The 16,027-nt window shown below is 34.8% G+C and overlaps 1 protein-coding gene and 1 long non-coding RNA gene across 9 annotated transcripts in view; one reads left to right on the top strand and one right to left on the bottom strand.

The window, feature by feature from the left end:
* The window catches only part of LOC134236580 (uncharacterized), a 177,822-nt gene that overhangs the window by 107,665 nt on the left and 54,130 nt on the right, over nt 1-16,027 (top strand). The window lies entirely within an intron of this gene.
* Nucleotides 1-16,027, bottom strand: part of LOC134236571 (vacuolar protein-sorting-associated protein 25-like) — a 29,308-nt gene that overhangs the window by 6,027 nt on the left and 7,254 nt on the right. For all 5 annotated transcript variants that reach the window (XM_062718745.1, XM_062718748.1, XM_062718747.1 and 2 more), the window contains 4 exons: nt 13,699-13,835; nt 10,308-10,346; nt 9,845-9,898; nt 9,125-9,212 (listed from right to left, as the gene is read on the bottom strand). In XM_062718745.1, the coding sequence (XP_062574729.1) occupies nt 9,125-9,212; nt 9,845-9,898; nt 10,308-10,346; nt 13,699-13,835 (318 nt within the window). The remainder of the gene's footprint in view (nt 1-9,124; nt 9,213-9,844; nt 9,899-10,307; nt 10,347-13,698; nt 13,836-16,027) is intronic.

The raw sequence follows: 16,027 nt of genomic DNA, 5'->3' as shown, positions 1-16,027 counted from the left end.
TCGATTTCTAAAAGTACACAGGATAAATTAAAGACCGTGCATTGTTGGACACTACGACCACAGGGGCTTGTGTAGAGAAAATAAATCATTTTAAAAAATTAGTACCTCGGAGAAAAAAAACACAAGCTTGTACAAGCCCCTGTGCTACGACATGCATGCATATCTCATTGGCGTCGGAAGCAAATTGAAAGTGGGGGGGGGGGGGGGGGCTAAGTGTAAAAAAAAAAAAATTTGTACCTTCAAAAAACCTGACAAGCAAAAAAAAAGCAGACACGAAAATCCTGTTTCGGGGGTGGGGGCATTTTTAACCTATACTAAGACGTATCTGTGGAAAGTGGGGGGGGGGCTAAACCTACAAAGATATATTCAATGTCTATACTAAGTATATATTTGGAAAAAAAGTGGAGGGGGGGCTGAGCCCCCCGGTTCCGACACCTATGTATCTCTTCGAAAGAAAGGAAATCTAAAATGTAAATTTTCATTCACATTTTAAAATCTCTAAAAATTTTCATATCTTTTGATTTATCATCTACACTTTTTAAAATTACAATAAAAAAAAAAATAAATAGAATGAATTCTTAATTTACATGGAAGTACATTGATTTATCCTAAAGTTGATACAAGTTTATAAAATGATGATTGTTTTTGATTAACGGCGTGCAAAATAACGCGAGTGGGTGATGTTAACACAGCATCATTAGGCGTTCAAACTTCCGCCAAGAAGTCACCGGCTAGAGCAGAAGGGCTCACGTGTTCGTGATCAAAGCGTGCCACTTTGGAAATGGGGAACTCGGTTGTGGTCAGAAAACTCGGAGTGAAGTCCCGTAAGCGGTCTCTTGTGCACATGTGGCAAGACTCCGGCAACTTCTGCATCTCGATTCATCTCTAGCCGTCTTGACAACGTCTTTCCATTAGGTCAAGGTGAATTCAGACGAGAGAGTGAGGTTGGTGGTGCGCGACCCTACTTCACTTAAATCAAAGTTTCAGCGCAAGTCATATCTCATCTCGTAACACCTCAAAGTCCTGTGGCGATTGGCAAATGACGAAACAGCAGGTGTGGATACACTGGAAGCTGTAGTTTTGACCCTACACACAGGCGGCTCAAGACACTGGTCGTCAGCTCTTTGACCGAGACAGCAGAGGCTCCCGGCAACATTTTGAGTGACTGAGCAGCCCTCTTAAGGAATGTACTACTCCCCCCCCTTAGCCTGGGAAAGGGGCTAGAAAAGGTGCCCTAAACATTGCTTGTCTCAATCTATCTGGGCCAATTTACCGCTAAGTACTGGCACTGAGGGATCCCCATATCATGCGGTCGAAATGCAAGAAACACAAAAAGACCAAACATTCACCGATTACAGTTGAAGCATGGAACGTTCGAACACTGTTGGACAAATGTGGCTCAAACAAACCAGAAAGAGGAACAACTCTCTTGGCAAAGAAGCTATCCAGATACAATGTGGACATTGCTGCGCTGAGTCTTGCTGAAGAAACAACGAGGCCATAGACAAACTGCTTGAAGAAAAGAACAGACTCTTAAAGCAAAACCTTTCGAACAAGACCCTATCAAATACAGCTGTTCTTCACCAAATGAAGCAGAGTGTGCAGACCGAACTAAGGCATATGAAAGACAGATGGTTTAGCCAAAAGGCCGAAGAAATTGAGGGTTATGCTGACACCCACGTTTCTAAATGCTTTTATCCAGCCATAAGAATGCAGTGTGGACCTCAGTCTGCTGGTACATCACCACTGCTCTCAGCTGATAGAACCAAACTTATTACTGATAAGCCTGGTATAATTGACAGGTGGGCAGAGCATTTCAATTCGGTTCTAAACAGGCCATCTTCAATCAGCAACGATGCCATAAATCGTCCACCTCAGAATCCCAATCGACACTGCACTTGACGACCCTCCATCTGCCACTGAGACTCTGAAAGTAATAAAGCAAATGTCAACAGGCAAAGTTCCCGGAGCTGACGCTATTCCAGGCGAGATTTATAAATCTGCCGGACCACTGATGATTCAGAAATTGACCCAACTTTTCCAGTCAATGTGGGAAAATGAAACCCTACCAAAGGACCTAAAAGATGCCTCGATAGTCCACCTCTACAAGAGTAAAGGCAAAATAAATTCCTGTGATAACCACAGAGGAATCTCACTCCTATCCTTTACTTGAAAGATTCTTCCACGTATAATTCTAAACAGACTTCTTCGCCATCTTGAAAATGGGCTACTACCATAGAGTCAGTGTGGGTTCTGTTCAGGCCGTGGAACAATGGACACGATCTTTGCTGGCAAACAACTGCAGGAAAAATGCCAGGAACAGAATAGCAGCCTATACACAACGTTCGTAGACCTCACAAAAGCTTTTGATACCGTTAACAGAACAGGCTTATGGTTAATAATGGAGAAATCAGGGTGTCCACCAAGATTCATCAACATTCTGCGTCAATTTCATGATGGCATGCAGGCCCACGTTCTTGATGATGGCAACCAATCTGCTCCTTTTGAGGTCACAAATGGTATCAAGCAAGGCTGTGTTCTTGCCCCAACGTAGTTCAGCATGATGTTCACAGCTATGCTGACAGATGCCTTCTCGGAAAATGATCCAGGAATTGACATCAGATACCGTACGGATGGATGAGTCTTCAATCTGCAACGTCTGAGAGCGAAGACCAAGGTCCACATTGAAAGGCTGAGGGACTTTTTGTTTGCAGACGATTGCACCCTAAATGTATCAACAGAGGCTGTCATGTCAAAAAGTCTTAACAGGTTTTCGGATGCTTGTGACAACTTTGGTTTGACAATAAGCACTAAGAAAACTGAAGTCATGTTCCAACCCGCACCAAACAGCTCTCACACTGAGCCTAATATTCACATGAAATCTGAAAGCCTCAACCCTTTGGAAAAGTTTACATATCTTGGTTTCACATTATCCAGAAATGGTCACATTGGCGATGAAGTAAACTCTTTGGTCGCCTAAACAAAGTAGTATGGGACCGACGCGGCATTACCACAACAACAAAGCTTAGTAAGTATACAGAGCAGTTGTACTGAAAACTTTACTTTATGCATGTAAGACATGGATGATGTACCAGAGACACACCAGGAAACTAAACCACTTCCACACAGTTTGTCTCCGGGAAATATTGGGCATCAGATGGCAAGACAAGATCCCAGACATTGAGGTTCTAAATCGGGCAAATATGTACAGCATCGATACCATGCTACGCTCAAGTCAACTCCGTTGGGCTGGACATGTTCGTAGAATGGACGACTCATGCATCCCGGAGCAGCTTCTCTACGGCGTGTTAGCAATAGTACACGTTCTAGTGGTGGTCAGCAAAAACGATACAAAGATTCCCTGTAAGAGTCTATGAATCTGTTCCATATAGAACATACAAAATGGGAAAACCTAGCACTTGATCACAGTGCCTGGCGCTCAAGCGTGAAGATGGGGGCAAACCAGTACCTGGAAAAGATCAAGAACCTGGCAGAACAAAAATGTACAAAGCCTAAAGAGAGAGCAGCCTCTGTTGACACTTCACTTGGACCTTCCTGTCCAATTTATGAAAGGACATTCCATGCGAAGATTGGACTCATCAGCCATCTTCGCATTCACAACAAAACATAGAAACAGACGAGATGTTATTATGGTCATCTTCGATAGCGAAGGACGAATTATCAGTGTTTAGTACCGGTACTAACAGCGCCCATGAGCTAGCAGATTTGTTAACTGCCTTCTTATGAAAGAGTATTTCTTTATTCCACTGAACCCTTTATCTGAAAGGAAGAAGACACGGATCGCAATCTGACGATAAATTAAAGTTTTAACCTTGAAAGGTAAGAAAATCTAAAATTTTTATATCTTGAAAAAGTTGAAATTTGTCATTTTTTTTTATTAAATGAGAATTATTCTTAACTCTTCACTGGAGATGGTGTAAATTGATGCTTGAGTTTCTGATTGACAATGTCTATGCAGTTTTTGGAGACCAGGTAAAATCTATTAGAGTTCGGAGGGGTGCAAATAGTACTCATGAACTAAAATATTTGTTTTAATTGTCTTCTAATAAAAGAGTACTTATTTATTCAAAAACTTCTTTCGAAAAGAAAGAAGATATGGATGACAATCTAATACTGAGTATATGAACTGATACAGAAATTATGAAACATTTAGAGATAAGGAACAGTATTCAAGATCAAAATCCATAAAACAAAACAAATTAGGAGCAGAGCAAACACAGACCTGCAAAACATCAGAGATGGGATCAGGTGCCATTGAGGAGTGAGCACCCCCTGCCGACCGGTCACACCCGTCGTGTGCTCCTTGTCATGATCGGGAAATAACGGGAAAATCCGTTGTCAATTCATTGTATAAATAATGGACCAACAATTAGTATGAAAAACGTCAGTCAGCATTTGACTCAATGATAAATTATATTTGCTGACAAGGTCATTGTATCGATCATAGAACTTACGAAATGATGACTTTAAGCGAGACTGCTGATATTCTTGTTTCATCAATTTGTTTGTCAATAATTTACCTCTTTTAAGAAAGTGTTCATACGTAGAACATGCTCTTGCGTATCGAATCAATTGAGATGCATTAACTCCATATGCAGGTGATGAGGGTATATTGCTGCATAAGAGAAGTTGACGATAGAAAAGTTAAAGTCATCACGTTTATCATAGAGCTTGGTTGTTAGATCACCATTAACGTCTTTTTCAAGTAAAATATCCAAATATGAAACAGAGGTGTCAGACTCTTTTATCTCAAGCTCACCAGGATATATCGTATCGACAAAAGAATGACAATTACAATTGTTAATTGACAATACGTCGTCGATATATCTAAATGTCGAGTTGAAGGTCACAGCAAGTGTTTTCTTCTTTTCACGCTTAAGATTTTGCACAAATTCTGCTTCATATGAATTCAAAAATAGGTCTGCTAATAACGGGGCGCAATTGGTACCCATGGCATTTCATAAATTCTTTGGATTATGTTTATTCAATGACCTTATTTGCAAAAAAAAGTTAAGACATCGAATGTTTACTTGCGTTTCAATTCATTCTATACTTGAAATTTCTACTGATTACTCCGTTACTCAATCAAGACTTGGGCTTACTGTTTCGTGGTGCCTGTTTTAAACTTGGATTATTGTTAGGGGCTTTGTTTTCTTTACTCCCAATTTGTAATGCTCTTTCTATAAAAAAAATGAAGTTTATAAATTTACTAACATTGGTTTTGGTCATTTGCATCATTACTTTGTAAAAAATATTCTGATCATACATATAAGTACTATAACGTTGATTGTAAAAAAAAAAATGATGAGTTTCTGATTGACAATACCTTTGTAGGTTTTGGAGAGACCAGATCTTCCAATAATCTCTCAAATTCCAATGAATAATGGTGTGTCGTTATTAGCAGACCTATTTTTGTATTCATATTAAGCAGAGTTTGTTCGAAGAAAACACTTGCTTCAACCTTCACCTCGACATTTAGATATATCGACGATGTATTATCCCTTAACACCTTATACAGTTACTTCCTTCCATACATCTATGTCGACTCAATAGATTAAAGTGAGATTGAAGTAAAAGATACGACAGAGTGTGGCATATAGCTTTATATTTGAATGTTAACTAGATCAAGGGTGTAGTGATGTCCTAAAAACAAAGCTTTATGATAAACTTGATGACTTCAACTTCCCTTACTTAAGTAGCAATACCTAAACAATTTTTAAAACGATGCAAACTATTGACAAACAAGTTGATTATATAAGAATATCAGCCGTCACGTTTAAAGTCATCATCGCAAGTTCCATGGTCAACAGGATGACCTTGTCAACAAATACATTCTATCATTTAGAAAAATGCTGATTTTCATACCTAGTGTTACACAATAGATAATTATTTACACACTGAATTGTCTACGTTTTTATCGTTTTCCCTACCATGACACGGAGCTGCACACAGAAGATGTTACTGCTCGGCTGGAAGATGCTCACTCCTTATTGGACATCCCACCTCTAATGAGGTCTGTGTTTGCGCTGCTCTTTTTAATACCACTGCTTGAAAACTTTCTCTTATCCTGCACTACTCCTCTTATACCAATGAATGAAATACGAGAAACTTTAAAATAATCTTTGTTACATATTGCCATTTTGCACCTCCTATTTTACTTTTTTATCGGACATATATTTTGGGTTTTCCATAGCAAAACATGGACACTGCCACCTTTCTATAATATTGAAGATCTCTTATTCTTTATTACATAATGCCACTGTGACCTGTTTCTTATTATTATTATTATTATTATTATTATTATTCTTTTTTCTTCTTATTTCTTCTCACTTTAATTTGGGAGACGGGGAGGGTTCAGAAACTGTTCACCAAACTCAAGTTAAAACCTTTTTAGGGTTAGTAGGCATGTTGTGTAGATGTGCCGAACGAAGGTCATTTTGCGCGCATTCGCATGCACGTGCGGGCGCGTGCAATCAGTAAACTGACTGATATATTTAATATGGTTGTAACTTTTATATTTTTTGATAAAATGTTTTGAAACTCATTATATAAAGATATATAAGTTGTGTAAATAAAAATCACATGGTCAAATTTGCATGAAATCCGCGCATGCACGTGCGCTTTGCTCTGATTTATGAAACAGAAATCTCAATATCTTTTTTGTTTTATGATGAAATGCTTTGAAATTTCTAACATAGACATGCATTAGGATGTACTACAATATGATATATAAAATTTTTCATGAAATCACGCGCATGCGCGTGCACTGCAATCTGATTGGCTGAAACTTTAAATGAGAAAAACTCCCTTGGTTTTCAACCAAACAGCATGGGATTTACAACATAGATAGACATAAAGGACTCCTACAGGATGGTATGGTCACCATTCACATGCATGCATGTGCGCGCACGTGCGCTTTGCTCAGAATCTCTGAAACAAAAATCTCAATATATTTTGTGTTTTTTTTTTTTCTGCTTTGAAATTTAAAACATAAGCATAAAAATAATTATTACAAATGATATATAATAATTGTCATGAAAATACGCGCAGGTGCGCTGCAATCTGATTGGCTTAAACTTTAAATGATAACTCCCTTGTTTTTCAACCAAACAGGATGATTTTTTTTTATAAAACATTAACAGATTTTTTGACTTTTTCAAGAATATATGGTTATCATGCATGTGCGTGCACGTGCAAATAAGTAAAATAGTGTAGACAAGATGATATCGTCATTACGCTCATGCAATCACATTTATCGCACGCCTATATTTTTTAAATTTTTAAAAATACTAAACGTATACTTTTGGCAAAACGTTGTTTTACGTCTTAAATGCATAGATTTTGCCTTCTTTAATGAAACTTACAGGGAATATGGCACGAGAAGGGAGTTGGGGAGCGTTTGGGGAACATCTGTAACGGTTCCCGTTACAATTAGCACTAGTTACATAATGCCATTGTGTACCTTCTATTTAACTTTTTGATCTGACACTTATTCCGGGTCTCCCAGAACAAAACATTGATTTTGCCACTATAATAATTTGGGAGACGGGGTGGGGGTATCATTTAGTGAGCTCAGTGCTCAGAGTAACTCTTGTTTGTATTGTCTGAATAGACGTCTGAGCTTGAATACTTTCGTCATCTCCATATATCATTGATTACTGTTTGGTTTATTTTTGATTTAATACATTTCTTTCTTGAACTTAACAAGATACATACATGAAAAATAATATATGCATAATATCATTAAAAAGTAAATAAAAATCAAAGATTATCCAAGTTCCTTAGAGTTTAAAAAATAACCTATTTTTTCAATTTATGTGAACAAATCCCGAAAATAACACAATTAAGTGTTTGGCTAGATAAAATTGAAATATATTTAGACATCCATTACATGTACGCATCCAAGAAACAGTAGGAGGAGGATAATGTTTAGTCTTGAGATGCCACCATACATCCTACAACCTGTAATGATGTCAAAATATAGAAATTTGGAATTCTTACAAAGATGACATTTTAGAACTACATACAGTAATAATCGAGCTAGTCATGTGATAAACATGTGAAGTGATAGATAAAGACAATCATGATCACTCGATCGAACCCGAAGATATATTATTGTGGTTTTTTTTTCGGTTTTCCAACACTACAAAGAAAATAACAGAAAAATAATCATCCAAAGGCGACTCTTTATCATGTTTATGGTACAGGTGCTTGTGGACAGGACCCCCTCCCGAGTATACACCCTGGCCAGTGGGTCCAAAGATATTTTGTTATTATAATACTGCGGGTATGGTTTTTTTTAAATAGTTAATTTTACGTTATTTTCTTGATTATTCAGTTGAAATACAATGTAAATGTGTACTAGAAGATAAATTAATTTATGAGAAAAGATGAATAAAAATATTTTTGGATTCGGGGTGTATATTTGGGGGAGGTTGTTCCTGTTCACGAACACCTGTGGTTTATCGTATATTTTTTTCTGGATTAATTTTTAAAAATATGAACCTAATACATGTTACAAGCCTATACTAGTAGTTGTTTTCTTTGTATTAAAGTTTAATTTCAAACGAATTTCAAATGAATTGCATGTATAATCAAACCAATATTACCAGAAGATCCCGAAGTGCACCCACAAGCGTCGGCAATTGCTTTTGTAATTTTGTATGAATTGAGGATGTCCTTATTACCACAACTTAGGCCAGCTTCGTACATACATGACGTCATTATTTTAAAGTTGCTTAAGAAACAAAAATCAAAATCAGTTCAATTTTTCCATTCATTAGCTTCCCTTATTATGTCGCAATAAATACTCATCACCTGTATTTGGGGGTAATTAATGTTATTGTTAAAGAAGTTGATAATACAAGAATATCAACAGTCTCTTTTAAATTCATCATATCGGCTTGTAACTGATTTGAACGGTTTTAGAATCTATTTATTTCCCATGCAGAGCTGCATCATGGTATAACAATGCATATCTTGAACTGTACATAAATGATAGAAATAACCTTTAGATTATTTTAGTATTGTTTTGTGAAATAAGTAAGTCAATTCATTGAATAACATGCAATTTCTAGCACATTTAATGATTAAACATGCCAACCTGCAAACCAAAGCAGCATTACTTGGATCAGCAGCAATGTTTGCACGAAACGTCGCACTGCATCTGTCAAAGGCAGGGCATTCACCTTCTTCAAAGAGATTTTAAAGAAATCTAATTACATAAAAAAAATTGTATATAAGTTGATTTACTAAATTAATGAGGTCATCATTTATGCAAATATTAAATAATGGAATATTAATCGATGTCATGATTTAAATTATGATACAGTTTTCGGAAAACTTAAATGTTAATTAAAAAGGATATGGAGATAACGAACAGTATTCAATATCAAAGTAGGAACAGGAATAGGAATACAAAATAGGAACAGGTCACACCCCTGTATTAGATGGGATAGAATATTCATTACTAGCAGATTCATCTTGCAGGTAAATAACAATGTTGTAAAAGGTAAGATTTTCTTTTTGGTGAGGTGCTCAATAATTATTTAATTTAACCTAGTAGGAAAATAATGATAGCAATGTGACTCTCCATAGTATGATATTTTAAGGGTTAATTTCGCCGTTATATCAAATGAAAACACAAGATATCTTTAAGTATAATACTTTATCATCATTTAAGGAATAATGAGCATAATAATTAAAGAAAATTTGATATATTGTTTATCATATTTCCATTAAGAAATTTTTATCCATGAAAATTGAAATTAATAAATACAAAAATAGTGTTAACACCTATAGATGTATGTACATTTAAAAATACCTGGTGGTTCTATGGTCGGGTTTACAACGTCTGTCACAAACCAAGCCGTTGTTGCTGAATTATATTGAAGACATTCGTTACTAGGTAGCTATGAACAGATCATTATTTAACGTAGATAAAGAAGCATATTACTGAGAGATCAAAACATATATATGTACAAGTTAAAAATACAACAAACAAATTACAAAAACATATATGTGTACGTCAAAGTAAAGACACAAGTACACATACACGTACAAATTTAAGATCTCAACCTCTTGAATAGTTAAATATTTCACCCATTAAAATTATTATCAGGAAAATATAAAATATAAATAAGTCAATAAGGTAAATATATTTAATAAGGTATCATTTTCAAATCAATAAGGGATGTTACGAGATCAAATTTACCATAAATAAAAATGAAATCTTATTGTTATGTTATAAAATCCATATGTTTATCCTACAAAAAAGTCATACTTACTTTCATTTTCTTGTGTATTGCTTGAGCAAGGAATGTATTCTGATAAACAGAATAATACAAGTATTATATATAATATAAATGAACAAACACATTAAAAAATAAATAAGTAAAAGTCAATATATAATTAAATGATTTTAAAATAATTGATGAAAAGTAATAGTGATGATTTATGTAATTTTGTACTTCTCTGTCTCGGAATCAAAGTCATGAAAACAAAAGGTCTACTTTATTCTGTGTGCATGGGTATAATCCTCATTTATTTACTTGAATATACGATACAAGCTTAAATTTTTTTTTTGTTTGACAGCTGGAAATATTGTGATAATTTAAAAAAAAAAAAAGATTATGATATCTTTAGTAAAGTTATTCAACTTATTATTAAAGAAATGCCGAAACCACATTTTTTTCGCAATGATAAAATAAACAGTTCAAACCTTTCAAAAATAAAATTGTGAAGAACATCAATCCACCATTTCCTGAATTCATAACTGCTTTGTGACTTTGTTATTTTGAAGATGAGATCTTAGCCCACCAAAATGTTTGTAAATTAAGTGTATCTGTAACCGAAATTTTTTTTTTTGCAAATATTTATAAAATCTTTTGTGATATACCTACATAAGGTCAAATGTGGAAAGGACTGGCAGGAAACTTTGAGGATGGGAGGTAAGGATAGTCGGTATAATACACATAGTTGTTTTGTGAAGGTTATCATGTACAATAAAGAGCTCTTATTTGTTTATGGGTGTGCTGATGTTACATGTTACTATATCTTCTAGAAGAAAATACAAGGTCAATTTAATTTTTTCCTGCATGAAAAGGAATTTAAATTTCTGCGTATAAGCCGATATCATTGAACATTTAGAGATTGTATCAGGTGTATTTTTTCTGGGTAACTGCGCACAATAAAACCAAGAAATGGTGTAAATTAAATGTGAATACTTAAAAATTCCATGGAACTTTTGGACAATTAAAAACGATTTTTCAACTATATTTAAAATTATTCCCATTGCAAAACTAAAATTAAGGCTTTTGACATCAACATCTGCTGCTTTTTCAATAAAAATTGAATCATTATGCAGTAAATTTACATACCTATCGTAATTTGGCCATTTGCTAAATCATTTTGTTAAAAGCATTCTGAATGTACATACAAGTACTCTGAAGGTGATATTAGAAAGAGTTTCTAATTGACAATATCTATGTGGTTTTTTGGTCTTGCAACAATCTTTTGGAATTTCCATGAGTATCAATTGCGCCCCGTTATTAGCAGACCATATTTGCATTCATATGAAGCAAAATTAGTTCAAAAGCTTACACATGAAAAGATCAGTTGATTGTATTTTGTTTAACGTACCTCTCGAGAATTTTTCACTCATATGGAGACGCCACCACTTGCCTGTGGAGCTACAAACTTTTTCCTATACTCGGCACTCAGGGCCATTGGGCAGCGAGGGTTCTTTTTTCGTGCCAGCACCTACCTCGACACGGGACCTATGTTTATACGGTCTCATACTGGAGGTCCACATCCCACTTCCTTCATTGTTCAACCAATTTTAAATTTTTATATTTGCGATTTTGAGCAGAAGCTCTATTTTTCTGCAACACGTATATAAATTTTTGAGAACAGAACTCTTTCTTCAAAAAAAATTATTTAATAAAGTATTTCAACGACATATTGTCAATGTAATAATGGTTATTTTCATTCTTAGGTAAATAAGATATATCCTGGTGAGCTTGAAATAAAAGATACTACCACCGAGTCTGAAACATCTCTTTCATATATTCTACTAGAAAATGACGGAACTAATCTAACAACCAAGCTATGTGATAAACGGATGACGTTAACTTTTCAATCCTCAACTTACTTATGCAGCAATAAACCTTTATTACCTACCTACAAGGTTTTCATCTTTCAGTTGATTCGATACTTATGATCATCTGATGTATAAGAGGTCCGAGTTCGCTCTGCTCTTGATTTATATTTTTAAATAAACTTTGAACTTGAATACTGTTTGTTATTTCCATGTATTTCCTGACAATAATTATGCCCTGCAAGATGGTACAACAAATTTACGTTCAAAAAGAGTCCAATATGAAAGATGAACTATGACAAATTTAGTCGTTTGGACACGCAGATTTCTAGAATCGAATTAGAAGAATACAAGATGAAGCGAAGCAAATGACTTCTTAATAAAGTTTTCAATCACTTCTGCTTAAAGGTCAGACACATCCAATTTGTAGGGATTTACCTTAACATGTATAAAGGGATGCTTCTTTTTCTTTATTTTTCTTTAAGGAAATAAATGGCGTTTCCCTCCTACTTGTAAGTGAAAAATATAAAAGTACTAGTACAACCAAAGAACGATTGCAATCATCAAACTGCATTCTTACCCTCAAGTGTACATATCATTAATGTGAGCAAAAGAATTGAAATTTGTGATACTTGTTTGTTTTTTGTAATACAGTGGTTCATATTGAAAACAAATATTAATTTAAACATTTTTTTATTAATAACCCAACAGAAATGGATGGCGAATTTCCTATTTATATCAAACCTTAACATAAAGCTATTTGCGCCCACTAAAAAGGGGATCTTGTCTCTAAACTAGTGTAAAGTCTTTAAAGAAAAGGAAGGCTTTCATTGATATAAGTAAACTATCAATAAAAATTTTAAATCTTATTTGATAGGAACTAGGTCACACTTGCAGAAATTTATTTTTTTATTAAGAAAGAACAAAGGAAATTTCATAAATCCAGATTTGCATTATGTTTAATTTATAACTTTGCATTTTTTTATATCTATATTTGAATATAGTTAATTAAGTCACGTCGTCTGTAGTTTTATCTGGAGTCCCAAGACAATTAGGCCCAGCAGGAGATGCATTGCATTCAAAAGGCGACTTTTTGAAATGCTTCCTGAAATATAAATAAATATAAATTACATGTATTATGATTGAAAGCATTCAGAATTTTTTTATGAAGGAAAAGGAGAGTTAAGACATTAACATTAGCATATACTCTTATATGGGTGTTTATCTTTAGTGACTATTTACGCCACAAGTTTTAGCCTCCTCCCTAAAGATGTTTTTCTAAAATGATTGGTTAAAATTCAAATGTACCTAATCATTAGATAAGCTGATCAATTTATTTTTCAAATTAATAATTCTTAATCTTATGGTCATTTACTAACAACATCAAATGTTAAAATCAACCATGATAGCTTGTTGGCTACATATTTTGCTACAGTCAGTTAAAGGAAGGGTTTCAGTACCTACAGTTTAGCTTACAAAAATCATACAGAAAGATTACTGTGATGATAGTTTTCATCAATATTGTTATTTTAATGTTTCGATTAAAAATAGTTACAATCAGTTTTATGACGCAATTTTACCAGATGATCCTGAAGCACACTGGCAAGAGTCTGCAAGAGCTTTAAAAATAAGAAACTTCTCTGAACCTTTGATGGGATCATCATCGATACAATACACAGAATCTCCTTTGAGGCAGGTCACCAGAGTTCGCAATTCACTTAAATAAAACAACAAACCAACAAAATATAAAAATAATTCAAACTGTAATCAATATTTTTAAGTTTAATATGAAAATGTTTTAGAGATATTAAACGGGTTTCAAAAAAGATGTCTTTGTTACCAGATTTAGTTTTGTGAATCTTTGAATGGCGCTTTATAGGATCTAATACCTGCACAAAGATAGGATAATATATGGAACATGCGAGAAAAGAATTTTTCTATCACTCGATCATGATAAGAAGCACACATTGGGTGTGACCGTTCAGCAGGGGATACTCACTCCTCCATGAGATCTGATTTCACCTGGATGTTTTAAGAGGCCTATATTTGCTTTGCTTATGATTTGTCTCGTTTGAATGGACTAAGAACTTGAATATTGTTCGTTATCTCCATATTTCAATGACTTTATGGTGCTGTATTTTTTTTTTAACAATTGATGGGTAAGGCATGTTTTTCTGTGTTTATAAACCTATTTTTCTATGAGCATTTGACGAGCCTATGCCTGCAGCATAAGCTTATAACCAATATTTTTTAATGCAGGAGCAAGCTGTCTCTGTTTTGTCTCTTATTTCGTAAGTTCTATGGTCAATACAATGACCTTGTCAGCAAATACAATTTATCATTAAGTCAAATACTGACTGACATTTTTCATACTAATCGTCCATTATTTATACATTGAGTTGACGACGGATTTTTCCTTTATTTCCCGATCATGACAAGGAGCACACGGCGGTTGTTACCGATCAGCAGGGAATGCTCACTCCTCCATGGCACTTGATCCCACCTCTGATGTTTCAGAGGTACTAGTTTGCTCTGCTTCTAATTTGTATTGTTTTATGGACTTTGATATTGAATACTGTTAGTTATCTCCATATCCTTCTTTAAAAACTTACCACTTTTCAACTTTATACACAACCATTCCCCACGATAAATTAAAGTCCAGGCTTTTTAACATCATTAACAGCTGCTTTTTCAATAAAAATGAAACTCGTAAATTTACTTACCTTGTGATTGGTTATTTGCAAAATTATATTGTTAAAAACATTCTGATTATTTACACAAGTACTCAGAAGTTGACATCAAAAAGATGATTCAGTTTCTGATCGATAATATCTATGTTTTTTTTTCGGAGATCAGGTATTCCAACAATCTATTGGAATTCCCATGGGTACCAACTGCGCATTTTATTAGCAGACCTATTTCTGTATTCATATGAAGCAGAATTTGTGCAAACTCTTATGCGTTTAAAGAAGAAAATACTTGCTGTGGCCTTCAACTCCATATTTAGATATATCGACGACGAATTGTCAATTAACAATTGTAATTTCTATTCTAAAGTCGATATCCTGGCGAGCTTGAGATAAAAGATACCAAAGAGTCTGACACAACTGTTTCATATTTGGATATTTCACTTGAAAAAGACATTAAATCTAAAAGATCTAACAACCAAACTCTATCATAAACGTGATGACTTTAACTTTTCTATAGTCAACTTTCCTTACTTATGCAGCAATATACCTTCATCACCCCGGTTTATATATCTCAATTGATTCGATACGCAAGATCATGCTCTAAATGTATGAACAATTTCTAAAAACAGGTAAATTATTTACAAACAAGTTAATGAAACAAGAATATCAGCAGTCTTGTTTAAAGTCGTCATTTCGTAAGTTCTGTGATCGATACAATGACCTTGTCACCAAACACAGTTTAACATTGAGTCAAATGCTGACTGTCGCTTTTCAAATTAATTGTTATTCCATTATTTAAACACTGAATGAACGACGGAGTTTTCCGTTGTTTCCCGATTATGACAAGGAGCACACTGCGGGTGTGACCGGTTCAGCAGGAAATGCTCACTCCTCCATGGCACCTGATCCTACCTCTGATGCTTTGGAGGTCAGTATATGCTCTGCTGCTATTTTGTATTGTTTAATGGACTTTTGATCTTGAATACTGTTCCTTATATCCATCTGTTTCATTCAATATGCTTTAACCTGCGTAGCGTAGTGGTTAGAGCGTCTGATCTAGAGTCGCAAAGTAAGGAGTTGATCGCGGGTTCGAATCCCACTGTGGGACGTGGAGACCGGTTTTCGGATGAGACTGTATAAACCGAGATCCCGTGTCGCCGTAGGTGCTGGCATGAAAAGACCCCTCCCTGTTCAATGGCCCTGAGTGCCGAGTATAAAA

The sequence above is a fragment of the Saccostrea cucullata genome, unplaced genomic scaffold (genome assembly GCF_032062105.1).
Source record: "Saccostrea cucullata isolate Sc308-1 unplaced genomic scaffold, CSIRO_AGI_Scuc_v1 ctg264, whole genome shotgun sequence".
NCBI classification, from domain to species: domain Eukaryota; kingdom Metazoa; phylum Mollusca; class Bivalvia; order Ostreida; family Ostreidae; genus Saccostrea; species Saccostrea cuccullata.
Note: the sequence above shows the minus strand (reverse complement) of the source record. Positions and strands in the feature narration are given on the sequence as shown.